At 38.6% G+C, this 18,956-nt stretch overlaps 1 protein-coding gene across 1 annotated transcript; it reads right to left on the bottom strand.

Annotated features, from left to right (window-relative positions):
• Positions 1–462: 462 nt before the first annotated feature.
• On the bottom strand, positions 463–17,800 carry CIBAR1 (CBY1 interacting BAR domain containing 1). The gene is made up of 8 exons (XM_052703376.1): positions 17,634–17,800; positions 16,201–16,435; positions 15,239–15,307; positions 10,701–10,802; positions 6,366–6,470; positions 5,342–5,455; positions 4,071–4,190; positions 463–836 (listed from the first exon to the last, which is right to left on the bottom strand). The coding sequence occupies exons 1-8, from the start codon at positions 17,798–17,800 to the stop codon at positions 759–761; spliced, it is 990 nt and encodes a 329-aa protein (XP_052559336.1). The 3' UTR covers positions 463–758.
• Positions 17,801–18,956: the final 1,156 nt, after the last annotated feature.

Raw genomic sequence — 18,956 nt, 5'->3', positions numbered from 1 at the left:
AAACGTACACATTCAGATCAGGTTGCCCAGGACCCCGTCCAACCTGGCCTTGAACACGCCCAAGGACGGGGCATCCACAACCTCCCTGGGCAGCCCGTTCCAGGGCCTAACTACTCTACTAACTACTACTACTACAAAGCTAGAATGTCTTTTTATAAGGACATGTAGCAACAGGATGAAAGGAAATGGTTTTAAACTGGAAGAGGGTAGATTTAGGCTAGATACAGGAAGAAATTCTTTACTGTGAGGGTGGTGAGACACTGGAACAGGTTGCCTAGTGAGGCTGTGGATGCCCCCTCCCTGGAAGCATTCAAGGCCAGGCTGAATGGAGCTGTGAGCAACCTGGTCTAGAGGGAGGAGCGCTTGCCTATAGCAGGGGGTTGGAACTACATGATCTTAAAGGTCTCTTCCAACCCAAACCATTCTATGATTCTATCTAAGCTTAAATGAATGACTACACTATTAGAACATCTGAGCCTGTTTAATACAGGGTTATATTTAAATTTTTCATTTTCTAGCTACTGTAACTGCCCACTTTCACCAAGTTAACATTCCATTCTTTGAAACATCATTTGTTGTCTGTACACTTTACCATTAGTACTAACTCTCACTCCTGTTGCAATTTTTAAAAATACAACCACAGTGAAGTTCTTGATTAATACATAAATACCTTTATGTAAAAAGATGTCTTTTCTATTTGCCATTCAATTAAGACACTCAGACATAACAGTTTAGTTATGTCTCTTCGTTCTTAGCATCTATATTTCTTCCTCCTCTTCTTCATCTTCCTCCTCTTCTTCTTCCTCTTCATTTTTCCTTGTGGTACTGCTAGAAATCTAAAATGAAAATGCAACATAAGTATGTTTCTAATCATACAACAAAAATTCTCTGTTGGCACTGAAAGTACTCTTATGGTTTTATTGATGGTGGTGTTTATCCCTTAATCTGCAACTTACAGCAAAATGCACAATGCCAACAGAAAGATAAGGCATAAAATAGAAAAACAGCATATGAATCTTAAAAGCTTAACATTCCCATAGTCTTGAGAGCTACTTATATGATAAGGAAAACTACTGATTGAATTAATATTACAAGCTGCTGATTTTTAAGTCAGGTCTTTGCTAGGCTGGCTGCGTAGAGAGCAGGTTGAAGGTGAGTGTTAGGGCATAATCTTATCTTGTGGACATCAGATCTTTTCAGGCAGCTGAGAAACTCAGAACTGTGCTGCTCTACGATGTTTCTGACTTGAAGTCTTGATTCACATATGAACATTTTTCCCAGTAGATTTTTCCCATCAGAATGATTTAAGATTCTGCCATCAATAGTTCTTTTCTAAGGAGAGCTCAATCCTGTTAAAGATAGATTCTGCACAAAATATGGAGTATTTGAAATTTGAGGTAGAGTGCAGGTGTTTGTTCCTCCCTTCAAATAAAGGAACATTAAACTCAACAAAGACAGCTCTCTACCTGTCTTTGTCATCTGGAGTGTTTTTGAAAGATGATTCTAGTTCTGGCAGTACTCTGAGAGAAGCTGCTGCTCTAATGTTGTTTCCTTAGTTTTCTCACATGCACTTGAACTTACAAACTTCAGTACTGAAGACAAAACTTTTTTTTCCCCCAAACACCCTATTTAAAAGCTGGTTATTCTGACTTTTGAAATGTTACAGTTTGTACAGCTGTGTATGTATTTTTGTGCATAAAAGTAAACTATCAAAGCAATGAAAGCAGAAGAATCCTCAGTTATGTTGACGCTCACAAAATGCATTATCTAGGTCTACACAAATGCTTGGTTACAAATTTCTGAATGTAACAGGAAAATTGAGTTAATCATTAAATAGAACTGCATGGAGTCTAAATGCCTAAAATACCAATCTTTCATTCTGTGAAAGAAGAAAGACAACAATGCCAATCTGTAATCGGAGATAAAGGAGTGCTGCTGCAAATTGAGCCTCTTAAGGTAGCTTTGTTTCAATAGGTTAAAAAAAGATTGGAAAATTAAGTCTTAAGAAATTCAGATGCTCTAGAAAGAAGAGAGCTCAAATCACGTTTCTGAATAAAAGCTGCTTTCCACTTCCTGCTAATTTTAGCTTTTTCTCCTTGCTAGTCACATACAGTGATAAACAACTTGCTGTGTACACTTCTAACAATGGTTAAAATACTTTGCTGCCCACAGAACGGCTATCACATCTAGCTGTATGCTTAAGGATCACTTCTGATTTTCTATGTAGAAACAACTGCAGAAAACCAGTTGCAGAACTAGAAATTAATTCTAGGATGCTATGAGCTAAATCCTCTGAAAAACAAATACTGTATTATTATAGGCACAGTTCATCCCACCTGATACGCAGTGACTTTTTTTCCCCTCCCTACAGCGTTAGTCTGTGTTGTTCTACAAACTAGTATTACTTATATTGCTTTAGATCGAAAATTCCAAACTTGTGGTCAGTAACAGATTACTGTGACGTGTGAAATCAAACAGTTGGGAAAACTTCAGGAGAGAAAGATCTACAGAAAGATCACACCAGTCAGCTGAAGGTTTTCCTGAAAGCAGCATGATTTGCTAGCGAGATGTCTGGTGGTTTTAAGAGACTGTAGCCCCTAGTGCAATTCAAGGAGCTGATGGCAACGCGGTATTTGCAGAACCAGAAAGAGCAGTGTAGTTGGAAGGTACTGAACGGGATGTCTGCGTCTCTTTACTGCTCTCTAGTGACTGTGTTAAGTAACGTATTCCACCTTTTTTTTTTTTCTCCCAGCTGTAGGATCCTCCTCTGTGGATACATTGCATAACAGTGACATGGCATTATTTTCCCCTCTGGGTCTAGGTGACTTTCCATTCCGCTCAGATATAAGAATAATAAGAGAACATTAAACGCTAAAATACATAGCCAAAGGAGAGGTTGGGGAGAAAAGGTAAACTTGCATGTTAGTCCAAACAGAGTCTGTGCCATCTCTGACCACATATATGTTCCATTTCCATTTTTCTCAACACAGATCAAACATACAGCTGTTTCACCTGAAGTTACAAATACTTCCATAACGCTGATAAAGTTGTACGGCGCTGCAGGGAATTCTCAAGGATTGTGGCAATGGATTTTTCATGGCTTTCTCTGGTCTTCAAAAAGGAATGGTTAAACAATTTCTGAAATAACTTGAACCTGAAATTTGCTTGTTTAAAGAGGAAGGGCAGCCTATCTAAAGTCAAAGTTGGCCATCGTGCCCTGGAACACAGCTTGCTTTCATTGTTTCAGATGGCACAACTCCCGTTTTGATCAACAGAGTAACTCAACTGTAATGATCCTTTAAGTTTTGAGAGCAGAGAAGGGGTAATGCAGAGTATGGAATCAGGAAAACCTTCCAGTGTTACACTACCAATGCATGGCTATCCAAAGAGGAAAGGTGGGATGCGTACATTTTACATTTGGCCATCTCTGTAACTGAAACACTACTAAGAATCAGTTTAGTAATAAAAAAATTAGTTATTTAGTGATGATGACTGCAAGTTCAGTGTTGCAAACAACAGATTTTTGCAAGTTAGCAGTTCAGAAGCAGTGACGCTTGGTTCAGTTTTTTCACTAATTTTTACCATCTTCCATTACCTCATCTGCTGTGAAGTTTTGGAATATTGGGCATAGTTTTGCCTTGCTGCTAGGAGGTATCACTAGTCTGAATCAGGATGTAGTAGGGAATTCACACTGGGCTCTGGAAACTGACTAGTAATACACAAGTGTTTTTTAAAGAACATCACTTCTGTTTCCAAGAAGCTCCTATGTCTTTGCACTGCAAGATGCCACTGTTTGTTAATAAAAGAAATGGTATCATTGGAAACGGCAGTTTCAAAAGTAAACAACATTGCTTAAAATTAAAAATTAAAATGACTTTGTATTTTTTCCTAAAAAAAATATAAATAAAAAATTGAAGCTGCATTATTAAAAGTTAATATGATCTTCATGCCCAAACTTTTTGACTTTTCTAAACTGACTAAAGGTAGTGGATTAACGTCCATTCACATTGGCTAAGGTTTTCCTTAAGACATTCTCTCTATACAGTGATCTAACATTTAAATTTTCTTACCTGGACTGTCTTCAGTGAAGATTTTAAGGAGCCAGTTCTTTGCAGGGGGGACTTGGAGTTTGCACGAACTATGTCTAAGCGAGACTGATAGTCTGGTGGATAAAGTGAACTCCGAAAAACCTGTTCAGATGAAGAAAGCTGTTACACTGATGCCAGGATGCAGCTTGCAAGTTAACTGCCACCAAACCTGATGCTAATAAAAGTGCAGCATTGGACGATTAACTCTGCTCTAGATAGATCTATTGACTGCAGTTTGGAGCAATTGCTTTCAGCTGAAGTGAAACAACCCTACTCAACTTGAAACTTATGCACATTTATGTGGTCAAAGTAGCCACTTGTTGGATATCTGAAGGAATTTACAAAGGAAAAACTGTAATGGTTTCCCATTACCACATGGCCAGTTTCAGGCTAACCTATCCCAGCAACACAGCAACCCCAGCAGCTCCTCTCAGGCTTTCCATTTGAAACATTCAAGCAATGTGCAATTCAAGAATAATTCTGGAAAACTCTTATAGAACAGGGGAGAACACAGTATCTGTTATATTTAATAGCTCCTTCCAATAGCCAAAAAGAGTACATGACAGAATTAAGCCTGATATGAAAAATAATAGAAAAATTTGTGCGAAACCTCATTAGTAACATGAAAGAAGATGTAAGAATTATGGTAAATCAGAATTTTTGTGGGAAGTGTATGCTGTGAGATTAACAAGAACTCCAAAACGAGACTAGAAACTTGGTTGTGAAAGGTAAAATACTGACTTAAAGGTTGTTTAAGCGGTGTTATATACCATTTTAATTCTGAAACTAGAACAGCACAAAATTCCCACAGCATACAGCCTCACATAAAGCAACTGAAAGATAAAAAATAACAGGACTCAGAACAAAAAGCAGAGATTTTTAATGGAATAGTCTTTAAATTATCAGCGTAGCACAACATTCTCTTCTGTGTATCTATTCTGTAAAATTCACTGCAAAGGTGTTCTTTAAAAACTGTGAATGGAATAACAATTAATTTTGGAAAAGCCTCTCATCTGTATTTTGTGGACAACATTAGATGATCCGGATGGTTCTTGTCTGCTTCTAAACTCTCTGTGCTTATAAACCTACACGCTCACTGGAGAAATGCAAAAAAGGGGCTTAGTGTAAATGAGAAGTTCTGGGAACCAGAAAAATAACGTTGCGTTTTGTGCGTGAGACGTAAATACTGCTGAAGAGTGAGAGCTGTCTTTCTGTAGCGAGTAAATTGAAAAGCAAACCTTCATCACTCTTACCTCTAAATCTTCATTTTCATCAATATTTTGGATATTTTGGTAGGCAGCAGTATAAATCTCTAAAGCTTTCCCATGGAATAACATTTCAATAGTTATAAATTCAGAAAATATGTTCTAAAAGGAAATGAAAATAAAGTTGTCTTAACGCAATAAATATTTCTATTTGAAGTGCCAGGAACTACTGAATTCTGTACTTGGTATCTGTATGAGACAAATAACTGCACAGTACCTACTACATTCTTGTAACAAGTGGTCAGACCTGGTTTTCAGAAATTACATGTAAATACTAGCTGGGCTGTCATCTAAGCAGTCATCATTTCATACTAAATTCTGAGGAAGCACTCCAACACTGAAGATAAGAGTTATAAGGAGTAAATAAAACATCACACTAAAAGCTCAGATGATTTTCTTCACAATCCAATCATAACTGTTCACTGACTGACTTATTCATTGATAGGAATCTTTTTTTAACTCAACAAATCAGTGGTAAACTTTACACACATCTATAACTTACAGATAATGATCTATTTTTCTCATATATATATATATATATATCTCAATGGGTGATACAGAACTCAATACAATTTTTTTTTCTTATATTTAATAAACATCACTGTTCTGTTTCTTTTCCCCTCCCCAACCCTGTCCCTATTAATCATTCGTTCCTATTTAATCTTAATAAAAACTATCTCATTTTTGTTATTATATCACACAATTTAAATGCTTTTCAATTACTGTAGTTTTTGGGACTTAGGCTACTTCACATCTGAGATTTAAGAGGGAAATGAAACCTTTGATTATTTGCAGTCAGTAAGGCTTTGGTGCTTTCTGCACTACATTAGCCTACACAAATCCCAGCATGGATAAATACATTTTCAAGTTACAAAGCTCATGATGTTTAGGATATTGAGAATTTCATAATCTAAGTTTTGTATTTATACAGGTGTAAATCTTGCCGAAGAGTAACTATAGCAAATGTTATGCAAGGAAAAGTGTGGTGTTACAGGTATGGGAGCACACGTACTTTTATGTCCTTTATTTTCTGCTTCTCAAAATTATCAATGGTTTCCTCTAATTGCCGGGTTGTTCGTGTTGCATCCAGTGAAGCTCTTTGCAATTCACTTTCAGCCTGGTGAAGTAACACAAAGGTGAAATTAGTCCTATATTTGATACAAATTTATTTATTATAATTGCTATGAAACCTGGTTTTCAAAATACTACACTTCTGATTACTGGGTTTGTAGTTTCAATAAAGATGTCTCTTATACTGTTGGGATTTTGATGCAAAACATGAAAAGTAAAAGGAACTCCAGGCAGTCAGGGAAGTCTCACTGTCGTAGCCGTCTTCCTTAATACTCACCTGCTAGTAGAGCTGCTGATAATGGAGAGAGTAGAAATGCACAAGCCAGAGTGGTGGATGAGCAGGCAACATTTTGAGCTCCAAAAGCATTTTATCTATTTTATAATACTTTATATTAGAAACATTTGATATAAGTATTTTATAAAAATACCTTAAACAGGGCGCTGGCGAGAAGGTTGTACAAACCAAGTCCTAATACGTAAGCAGCTTTTCTTATTACATATCCTAAAAGCTTTTTGTAGTATTTTAATTAGACATTATTAGTATTATGTGCACAGTACTGCTTTAACATTATTGAAGCTGGTTAAGTAATCCAAAGTCTGAGAACTGTGTACTATTACAATTAAAAAAATGTGAAGTTCTAGGAGCTTGCACTTAAGCTGCAACATTTGGGTTGAAAATTGCTTTATTTTCCATAAATTACTGGTCAAATATCACAGACTTGTCAAGTCCTTATTTAAAGACTAGGTCAGTGAGTACCATTAGGAATCTGTTCTGTCTTGGCATTTGGAAATGGTATATGCAACAAACAGTCGTATCTTATCAAGATGTAGAATTCTTCACATCTCTCCGAACTGTACCTTAGGAACTTCTCTTTTTTCCTTAAATGTGAGTGCTGAGGCATGGAAACAGACATCACAAGCCCAATTTCTATGATCCAGTTTTTACTGTTACTTATCTATTGAAAACATACATAAGGCATGTTCTGTTGCTTTTCTTCAAAATCTACTAAGCTTATATTACCAGCTTATCAACTTCAGACAATCTCCATACCACAATGGTTTTAAGTCTGCACAGATATAATTCTGACATTACTTGGGATATAAAATTAGTGGTGATCAGAGTTTGACTTGAAAGGGACTTTAAAGAGCACCCAGTTACACCTCTCTCCACCAAGGTCAGGGCTGCTCCCTACCAGACCAGGCTGCCCATAGCCCCACCCAAAATGGCCTTGAATGCCTTCAGGGATGTGGCATCCACAGCTTCTTTGGGCTGTGTTCAGTGCCTCATCACTCTCTGAGTAAAAAATTTCTTCCTGTCTAATCTAAATCTACCCTCTGTTAGTTTAAGTGTGCTACCCCCTGTTGTAGCACTACACTCCCTGACAAAGATTTCCTACCCATCTTTCCTGTAGGCCCCACTTCAAGTACAGTAAAGCCACTGTAAGGTCTCCCCAGGGGAGACCTCCAGGTAGGGTCCCACATGAGCAATCACCTCCCATGATCTTCAGGCCCCACACTTCCTTTAATGTAGCCCAGTATAGTATGACATTAGGTCATAGGCTCACTTCCCTTTCTTGATCTTGTCCAAAGCACAGGAGAAAAACTAAGAAAATACATTTTGTGCTTTTCTCAGATACTACAGTGCCATCCTTTGTCAAAGCCAGCTGTTATGCCTAAGCAGCCATTACACATGAATATACATATGTTATATCTATGATGATCAAATGTATCTTCTTGAGTCATCTTAAATAGACTGGCAGATACATGCAGAAGCTTTGGGAAAGGAAATTCCTTTGTTGTAAAGTGAAATGTTCAAACTTGAGGCACCCGCATAGTTTCCATAACAGCAGTTGGATATTTTCTTGTCTGAAACACTCACCTGTGACTGGAAGTAATAGTAAAGGAAACAAATAGCAAAGTAACCAATAGCCATAAAAGTAGCTGTTTCCAGTTCCACATGTTACATGTTGTGAAACATTTACCTCAGATATTTGACAACTTCTCCCTACTTGGCAGGAGTTACTGCCTGAAGCTTCCTGTTGCAAGACATTACTTACAGTTTGTTAAAGCTTTCTTACAATTTGTTACAGAATTCAGACATCGAGGCTGAAGTATTTCAGGACAGCTGTTTGTCTTGGACTGAAGGCTATTTACTTTTTGTTTTTTAAATTAATTCAGACAACCTATGTTGACCATGTCAGGAAAAGTTTTGATTTTAAAGATGTATTTTTATATAGAAAGAAATTTGGCAAGGTTTTCTTTGCTAAGCTGCGCTACTCCCATGGTTTCTAAGATGGACTTAAAATCTGGAGCAAGTACAACTCCTTTGCTATCTGTGGCCAAAGTTGTTAGCTGCTGGAATATGACAGATATGCATGAAGAACAGAACCACTGCTGGAGCCTAACAGCTGTGATATCATCAGTGAGTATGGTGAAACCTTACAGATCTAAAAGCTGGCCTGCACGCATCCTCAAAAGTAACTTAACATATTCCAGCTCAACTGAAATGAAACAGATGTTCTTTCTTTGGCAAGAGGGTGAGGGATTGGAGCCAAGCTCTCCTAACAAGTGCTCTGAATACTGTTAGCTGGTCCTGGGCAGTGTGGAGGAGAAGCTGACTGCAGCACCACAAAAGACAGACTAAACAACAGAGACCGTGCAGGGCATCAATAGAAAAGACTGAGACGAGACACGACATGCAAAAGGAAACAAGCTCTTTTCAGTCTGCACTCATTCGAATGCACTGTACCCACCTCTCACCAGAATTTGTCATAGCCACATTGCCACAAAACTTACTCAACTGCAGTGTTCTTTTCTGTCTCAAGGCAGAGTTTAGAGCGCCGAGTCTCTTCCTGGTGCACGGAAGCCCCACCAAGTTGCACAATGTTTTCCTACTCCCAGTAGTTCTTAGAAATTTTTTGCTGATCACTTTAAATGCAAATGCATGGTGTTTGGTGTGCATATGCCTTTGGGTATATGTGAAAATAGACTTAAGCTTTCAGGCAAAATCTTAAGTACAAAAACACAGGTTTTACAAGAAGGTAGGCCATGCAAGGGCATTTGGAAGTGCAAAGAGAGAAGAAGAAACAAGTTAGTTGCCAGCAATCTATATGTGAAATTAAATAGGAATTAGATCAAGAGAGAAGAAAAAAGCAACAGTTTTCCTGCAGGGACAATGTATTACTGTTAATATTTACTATCTTAATCTTACTGGAAGAGAACTCTACATCACAGCTCAGGTTCCAGTCCTACTGCTGATACCCACATGTCACATGAGGAATCTGATTAGTCATCACTTAGTTTAGTTGATTTCATTAGAAATAAACAGAAATTCTTTGGCACAGAGAAAAACAGAATGTGGTTGTCCTGGGTGGCATTTGACCATTGCAATTATTTTTCTCCTTCTGCAGTACCATGCCCCACTTGCTACAAAAGTCTTAATTTCTGAAATAAGTAGATGAAATCCTACAAAGGATACCAATGTTTTACTGTGCAGCCCTGAGTCCAACTCCAGTGTGCAAGAAAAACAGGACAAGGAAATGAACTTAAATGTTGTGTCATAACACAGAGGTGCATAGAAACCAAACTAGGATCACCTTTAAGATCTCTATTCTGTTATTTTCTAGATTCTCATTGTTACAGAATTTGAAACTACTATAAAATTTTAATAGAAATTCAATTAGAGGCTCGATTTTTCCCTGGAATATACTGGGAAGGGTCACTGGTCTCTTCAGAGAATGAGCGGTCTGACTTGACCACAACTAGCAGAATTGCAACTTTTCTGACAACACATCATCTCATAGCTAGAGAACATTCATATCCTGCTCAGTGACAAGGAAGCAGAACTACCAAAATTAGGGGAAAGGAAAGCAAAAACTGCACAGATGTAATAAAAGTATCTACTTATTTTCAAAGCCCATCAGTACTTCAAATGTAATCTATGCTTACCTCTCCTGCATAAATGCATCATCTGCCTCAGTTTTGTTTTTTTTTTTTTTTTTTTTTAATCAAAAAGAGATCTGATAACAAAGCAACTATTATATGCTATGTTATTATAGCAATAATAACTTATAATTATCAAGTTTAAGAAAAGTTGCTTAGATCCAAAATCAACATAGGCCCTCTAAAAATCAATATCCCAAATAGACTTTCTAAAAAGCATTCTATTACTTCCCTTCTACATACTTTATACTAAATATACTAAATACCTTCTAAATACTTTAAGTACTGGAAAATCTAAAAATAAAATCTTATAGTAATTAGAAATACAGGATACAATAATGTGTCTATCCGATGGATTCCGCTGACGTGTCTTTTCCAGCTGAGATAATTGCTTGGCTTCTCGATTCTTTGCTGTTAAAGTTGCTTTAAGATCGTCCTGGAAATAAAGATATTTTAGACACGTTGAAACAGATTTAGGAAAATGTGAAATATACATTTTATCATAAGAGAGTTCCCTGGAAAACATTAATAAAACTTCTGGTTTAAACTAAACTGTGTTTTACTGAGCTTATCTCCTGTTAAATGTTGCCCTGAAAAAGAAGGCAATGGGGAACAAGAGAGTTTAGCACCTTGCACAACTCGACATAATGCACACTACAATTTAAAAAGCAAAGAAATGTATGACTTTTCGGAGAAAGTACAGCAGGCAGTCAAAAGCTGAGATCCTCAAAGCAGTAAGAAGTCCATTCTATTTGAGCAATGGAATCAAGTTGACATCCGGAACTAAAAAGCAACATCTAAGAAATCAGTAAGAAAAACAACAAACAAAAGCAACCAAACAACAACAAGAAAACACCAGGCAGCAGTAGGCTCAAAATACAAGTTAAGAAGAAAACTGTTATGAAGAACTTAAGATGACATAGAAAATTCACGGCCGAAATGGTCAACTAACTGCGTATTCGTACATGCAGTAAAGTGCTTAATTACATTTGGAATAAAGTACATCCTAGTAATGATGGAGCTGGAAAAGATGAAACTCGTTGATCACAGAATCATAAAGTCATAGAACAGTTTGGGTTGGAAGAGACCTTTAAGATCATGTAGTTCTGACCCCCTGCTACAGGCAGGGACACCTCCCTGTAGACCAGGTTGCTCACAGCCTGGCCTTGGATGCTTCCAGGGAGGGGCATCCACAGCCTCACTGGACAACCTGTTCCAGTGTCTCACCACCCTCACAGTAAAGAATTTCTTCCTAGTATCTAGTCTCAATCTACCCTCCTCTAGTTTAAAGCATTTCCCCTTGTCCTGTTGCTACTTTCCCTTCTATGAAGTCCTGCCCCCTTCCCCCCAGTATAATTCCACCTCCATGATACAGTAAAGGCTGATGAAGTACTGTGCGTTTCTTCAATAATAAGCCTTTAACTGAGTCAGCATCACAGTGTGCAGTTTCCTCCTTCTTTCTATCCTTATTGCAATTTATGTGTCTTTGTGTATACGACTGTCATTTTGCATTGTCTTCAGAGAACACAGACAGAGCCGGTTTGTCGTAATAAAAACAACCACTCCTTTAGACTATCAAAACTAACTTTGCTTCTGTTCTTGCAAAAGGAAGTCACAGCAAATTAATGCCATCTGAAAGACAGCTGGAAATGGCTTTCTCCTTTATGAAAATCAAGCAACTATAATAAAAAAAAAGAGCTTTTTTTGATGCTTTACATTTTAAATTAAAAGTACAAAAAGAGAAGAGGAAAAAAGATATTTATTTCTGCCATAGAGCAGGGCCATTTTGTATCTAACAATAACAGCTGAATGTCTGCTATTACTGTGTAACAGGACTGGGCACTTTTTCCAGCAGTGACTGTTAAGGGCCATTTGAATCACTCAGATGAATTTAACACTTGGCTCAAAAGGGCTCTGACCTTCATCCTAGTACACTTCAGAATGGGAGGAAAAACATTACTTACCATTATAAAATTCAGTATTTTTTTTCTAGCACACAATGGCTTTGGAAATGTCTAAAAGGGGCTGGGGCTGACTGTACTGTTCCTTTCCCCACTTCTGTTCCCAGTGGCAAGAACAGCCAAACTTTTTTTTCTTTTTTTTCCTGTGCTAGCCAGAGACTGACAAAGATTTGGTGATGTTGTGGTAGTGATATATTGACATTTTGGATGTATGTGTATGTATTTATATATATACTTTACCTGAGATGCTTGAAAACTGAAAAGGGAGAACAGCCATATAAATATTCAAAAGAAGGGAATAATGTTAGTATGATGAAAGAATTAGGAGTCTAAATATTAGTTTACCAATGAAAAATTGGTTTTTATTAGCATCTAAATACCTTCATCCAGAAAAAATAAATAAATATCATAGAGCTCTCTAATCTCAGTGGAAGATAGAACAGGCACCAAAGAGTTGGAAAAATGTTTCATTTAAAGCACAACACCACAAACCTCAGCAAACCACTCATTAAATATTACAGACAGTCATACGCGCTCCTCCAGTGTCTGCAGACCCAGACTGGATGTGTTTTTGAAAAATATGCTTTAATTGCATCCAATGGGAAATGGGATGGAATGTAATCACCAGTGAGATAAAGGAGACATACAGAATATTAAATTGTTCATAGTTCCTCTGGATTAAGCCATGAATTTAAGAAACATTGAGACTGTTCAGCCATCTCATTTCAAACCACACAGAAGTACAGCTACAGCCACCAGAGAGCTGGCAGATCCCCATCACTCTACTGTCACCTGCTTTAGTCACTGTGAAGTTATTAGAGCAAACCAGTTCTTTCTCCTACAGGTGGATCACCTTGACTTTATGATGTCCTCTTTTATACAGAGAAAAGGAACCAGGAAGAGAGTTGCCAAAAAGAGAATGAAGACTGATGTGTAGAACAGTGAAAAAGAAACAAATCCTAAACTGAAGCTGCATTGCAGGCCAAGACCACTAAACTAGCTTCCATGGTGGCTGCCAAACTCTGCCCCAAATGTCTACTCAAGATAGTAAAAGGGTAAACACCTCATTCAAACAATTTTACTGCATTAGCAGTTAAAAGATGAATGTACTCTGATTGACCTCAGTCTCTTTAAAGCATTTATTATCATAAGAAATAGCTAGTTATTTTTAGATATGGCACAAAAGTAGTTTGTGTATACAATTGAACAGATTCAATAAAAAAAACCACCCTTTTAAAAAAGGGTGATACGATGATACATTATGCCAGGTTTATTTAACCAGTGAAGGTGAAGTGGTCCTATAGCCAGCACCCTGTGCTAGTTTTACATGAGTGACAAACTTTGTTTTATCATTAAAAAACATCTCACTGTTTGAAGATGATAAAAGACCAGCCAGGCAAAGTTTCAACCAAAGTCTTTAAAAATTAGCAGGAAAAAAAAATAAATTGATGGCCTACATTTTTAGTAACATCTCTCTTACTTCAAAAGTATCTTGATGCATGCCAGTTACACTTCAGCAATGCTCCTGGACTCCTCACTTTAGCAAAGATAAACATTATGTAATGCTTTATAGCATTGAGTGGCAAAGATGACAGGAAATGCTGTTGGTTGTGCCAGGCATGACCTGGCTTTGTTCCACACCCCGCAAGTACTGGCATAGCAACGCAGGACGCCTCAAGGCAGTATTTCAACTTCCCAACAACTGGTGCAGTGTTCTGCATGTCTCCTCATGTCTGTGTTAACAACAATGCAAAGAAATTGGTCTCTCACCTTCAGTATTTACAACATACAGAATACTCAGTCAAGTTCTAGGTTTCACCAACTGTGCTTCACTGTGACTATGTAGCTATTAAACTCTAGGATCCAGACCCCATAGTTTACTGCCTTTTCAAAGACCACCTGAGTGCAGGATATACCTTCATCATGCCAAGAGAAAGCTATACAGCATAGCAAACGCTGCGCTTGATTCTTTACCATATGAAAGTGATACAAGAACAAAAATGCATGAAAAAATACTGCAGTCTGAGATGCCATGCCACAGTGTGCTCAAATTAACCATTATGAAAACACTTTAAGATTTTGGTACGCAAGACACTATCTACTAGTATTCACCACTTGACTTTTCTGTTTACATAGACTATGATAAAGATATACACATCAATTACAGGTTTACAGGCTGAAGGTAACCTCTATGTAATACATGTACGTACAAGTATCACAAAGAATTTGCTTTCATCCTCTAAGTCAGTAACTGCATACTGAAATTTCACTGTTCAGGGGAAGCCAGCTATCCCACAAGGGGGAAAGAAATTTACAGCTGTTTTGTGGGAAAATTTTGAACCCTTATATACACTGTTTCCAGAATATAGGGGATGAAGAGATCTCATTATCTGTATATCTTCATAGCCATCCTGATGAAATCATAGGATGGAGATAGATTCACACCGCTACCTACTGGTCAGTTTCAGAAAAGGTTTTCTATGTAATAGGCATCAAAACAGAATGCAATTCTGAGTTAGAGAAGCTTTAAATCCAGCACATATATGACTGAGAGACAAAAACAATAGATGCAGTTCACCTTTTGGAAGCCTGAATAATAACACAAAATGGCATTATTTTAAATAAAACATCTTCCAACTGAATTTGCACTACTCAGGAAGCCTCTCACTATCCACTATTCTTTTTTTAAAGCATTTGTGTGGGATCCAAGATCTGGAATATCCCTGACCTCACAAACATTTTTTCCTCCATCATGTAAATAGCTTCAATTCAAATGCATTCTCACTGGTGAGTGCAACACACGGATACACGGATACACACACACACACCACTCCCTCATCACAAAGTAGATATTTTCAATGGAGTGGCCAGAAGACAGCATACTTTGTGAGAGAAAGCACACCTGACTTACCCTTTTCAGTTTCACTATAGTCCCATAACTTTTCAGAGGTTCAACAACTTTGGCTTCAAGCCTGTCAACCTATAAAAGACAACATGAGGCTGCTCAAATCATCTGCATGCATAGTGTGCAGAAACAAGGTTAAAGCTTAAAACAAACAAAATCAATCAACCCCATTAGACTATCCACATCGTTGGATTTCTTATTACTTCTTAAAAACCCAGTTCTGTGTACACCATGAAAGATACAGAACTACAAAATTCCTATTTATATGCCCTCCTGAAAGAATAGATATGCACACCAAAATTTGTTTTGATCAAGTAAATGTAAATTAATTCTTTCAAATCTCAGCATTTCAAAATCTGGATCATAAATTACCATTTAACTGTAACAGTGACAGTTCTGCACCTAAAGATTTACCGGTGGCACAAACCACTCTCAATGCATCCAGCAGAACTGTGACCATACTGATACGTGTTGTCCGAGTTTGTATGGGAAGCACTGAATTACAGCCTTACAGATATCTAAAGTGGTCCCCGACAGCACCTGAGACTGGCAGTCAGAGTGAAAGATTCTCTTCTGAACTGCACAAATTCAGCTAAAGGAAAATGTTGCTATGGAACTCAAGTCACAAAACTAATCAAACAAACAATCATCACTTCATTAATCTTAAATCATAATCCAAAATCTGAGACCAGTAGCAGACTTGCTCTATCTCAAATTCAGTGAGCATTCATATGCACAGTTCCACTGACTTCAGCAGGATTAATTACAGGCAGTTTTCACTAAAGTTATTAGCACAATAAACTATGAGTGATTTGGCAGCTTCTCTTGTTCTGGCACTAATATATTTAAAAGTGGTTTCTTCTATGTTTCTCTTCTGATTACAGAGCATATTTTTCCCCTTTTAATCACAGATAAGTAACTGCAAAGTTCAGATGGCAAACGCAACATGTACAGCTTTCATTTTGTACCTCTGCCTGGCGATAATCCTGAAGTCTGGAAAATTCATCTGCAAAGTTTTTCAGTCCAACTTTTAAGTTTGGTGTCTCTGTGGCTGCATATGCATATATTTCATTTACTAGAAGATCTGCTTTGTCTCGTAGTCTGGCAGTTTTACGTACATATCCAGCAAATATTTGGCACAATTCGCCAAAATGTTTTTCCACATTTGAAACAGCATCTTGTATTTGTCTAGTTTGATTGTCCCTAGATACCAAAGAAAATGAAAAATAAGACGGAGAAAAGTGTTTACAACACATACAGCATAAAAAAACCATGTAATTATACTGTGAATAATTTATACGTGATTTGGATATCTCATTTCGCTGCTAAACACAGACCTACTCTTAAAAACATAACTTTCTAACAGTGTTCTAATGGAACACGTTCTTAGGACTAACAAAATAAAGCGGGATTCGTACTTACTGATCCAATAGGGGAAAACCCAAATCACAAAAGTCATCTCAGAAGCCTTCCTACTGCTGTTTAACAACAAAGTTCAGGATTACTGTTACTGACATAACATCTGCAGGTCTCAACCGAGACAGGGTTACATGGCTTCCTGCAGCACTCTGCAATCCATACAGACAGGTGAAGGGTTGAGGAATCGGGCAACAGTGGGCAAATCAGAAAATTGAGAAAAAAAACCAAAATTAATACTTTAAGACTGAGCAACAATGCAGTCACTTCAGACTAAGTACGCCTTTCTTCAAGGAAATATTCTTCAGAAAAAAAAAGTACTGCTACAGGGAGAAAACAGGCTGCTTACACAAGCTATCTAAAATACGTTTCAAAGGAGATCTCGTGCTTTCATATATAAGAATAAAAAATAAATCCTGGTTACTTTGTTCCCGCAGGACATGCCTGAGCACAGAACCAGCTGCATAGCAAAGCTTCCACCCTGTGCCTCTCCTTTCCCACCTCTCTGAAGGCCTGGCGTTTAGAAACGTGCTATTCCCGGCGGCAGCCCTCGCCCCTCTGGCAATCGCAATGCCGCCGTGCTCCCGCAGCTAACGGTTTGGGACACGAAACGCCGTTTCCTTAAAGGAGGGTGCGATAAGTTTTGTGCTTGTATTTATTTTGTTCCCCTCCTAACTCGTTCTTCAAGACCACCTGGAGGCAGTGGCAAACTTACCGCCCGACTACGAGGTGAGCGTAACAGCCCAGAGCAGCGCGCACTCCGCAAGGCGGCCGGGAGCAGCAGCGAGGCGGGCTCCCGGACACATCCCCGGCACCGCGACCGAACCGGGGCCTTCACCCAGCCCGGCCAAGCGGGGAGAGACGGGCAGAGAGCTCCAGCGGTGCGCGGTTACTCCCGCGACCAGGCCTCAGCCGCCCACCCACGGGGCCCTGGACCTCTCCTTTCCCCTCCCGCAGCCCCGAGCCCAGCCCCGCCCGCCGTTACCTGGCGTCCAGCCCGCGGCCCAGCATCATCATGGCGGCGGCGGCCCGGCGGGAAGGAGGCGGGCTCGGCGTGCGCTCGGTTTCCTTGGACACCAACCATCGCCCGCCCCCCGCCCCGCCCCGGGATGGCGGGGGTCTGCTGAGGGAAGGCGTCCCTCCCCGTTCCATCCTGTAACGATTTTTGAATTCATCACGCGTAAGCCTTTTGATTACACGCAATTACAGCCGAATTACTGTGCTGCTTTTTGTCCTCGTTCCTCTACATAGGTCCAGTTAAGTCTGAGCAGTTCATCCTGTGTACAGGCAATTGACATAACAGAGCAAGGCTTATCTTGTCACATGTTCTCCCCCACTCACCCCCGTCTCCAGCTTTTACGCTTCTTGCTTTTATATACTTAAGCACAAAGCATTGGTCTTGATGTCTTCAATCTCCCGATTTCCCGCGGATGTCCTGTCTACTCAATAGCCCTTGTACTCCAGCAGGACCTTTAGCTCACAAATTCTGACCTGGTTCTGTTGCACTGAGGTCTGAAAGTTGAAAATGTGTTCTGTTACCTAAAGCCTATTTCAAATTGCCACCCAGGAAAGCAGAATGCCATTGTTTAAAGTGCTACATTCTAAGGGAAAATACAGAGTTACTTCATTTTCAAATTAGGAGCCAATGAGAGACAGAAACCGATACTTAGTGGTAAGGTAAAATACTTTGAAAATAAGGAAAAGCTATCATTAAAACCAAAGAAGTGGCTGTCAATGGAACAAGACACAGAAGAGCAATGACAGTTTATTTTCAGCTACTGCAAACTAAATCTACTTTAATTCTGAAGTATAGGACTTGCATAGACAGTTAAAAACGTAATCTGTATATGCTGATTTTGCACATAATTTTGCTTAACATGATGCTACAGATAGTCCTAGAATGTATGGCCTAGCAGCTCCAGCTGCACATAAAAGGTTGAAAAGAATTACTTTAATGTCATGAGGGCCTGTTGAAATTTTGAGTCATCAGAGTGCACACAAGAGCACAAGCTGCATAAATCACGGAGTGGAAAAATATTTTTGTACTATCATTTAGAAGTAATTATGATGTTGAAAATAATGCCCAATTTCCTGCTTATTACCTCTAAGTAAGTTTCTAGAATAACATACTAAAGATGATGATATCTTACAAATGGCAAATTCTAAAGATAAGAAAGCTTTGAAATATCCAATTGGCAGTGTTTTCCAATATTTCTCCAGAGCATAAGCAACTAACAGGGTTTATGATTATGTCTGTTTATACTATGGTATCAGTTTAGGCATGCTCTCAATGTGAAATCTCCCTGCA

This window comes from Tympanuchus pallidicinctus, unplaced genomic scaffold (genome assembly GCF_026119805.1).
Source record: "Tympanuchus pallidicinctus isolate F22 unplaced genomic scaffold, pur_lepc_1.0 scaffold5, whole genome shotgun sequence".
NCBI lineage: Eukaryota > Metazoa > Chordata > Aves > Galliformes > Phasianidae > Tympanuchus > Tympanuchus pallidicinctus.
This window is presented reverse-complemented; position numbering and strand designations above follow the sequence as displayed.

Coding starts and splice junctions, on each gene's coding strand:
- CIBAR1 (XM_052703376.1), bottom strand. CDS start 17,800: ATGGAACGGGGAGGGACGCCTTCCCTCAGCAGACCCCCGCCATCCCGG. Junction 16,436..17,633: donor GGCCGCGGGCTGGACGCCAG/GTAACGGCGGGC, acceptor TTTGGTATCTAG/GGACAATCAAACTAGACAAA. Junction 837..4,070: donor CTTCACTGAAGACAGTCCAG/GTAAGAAAATTT, acceptor TTTTCATTTTAG/ATTTCTAGCAGTACCACAAG.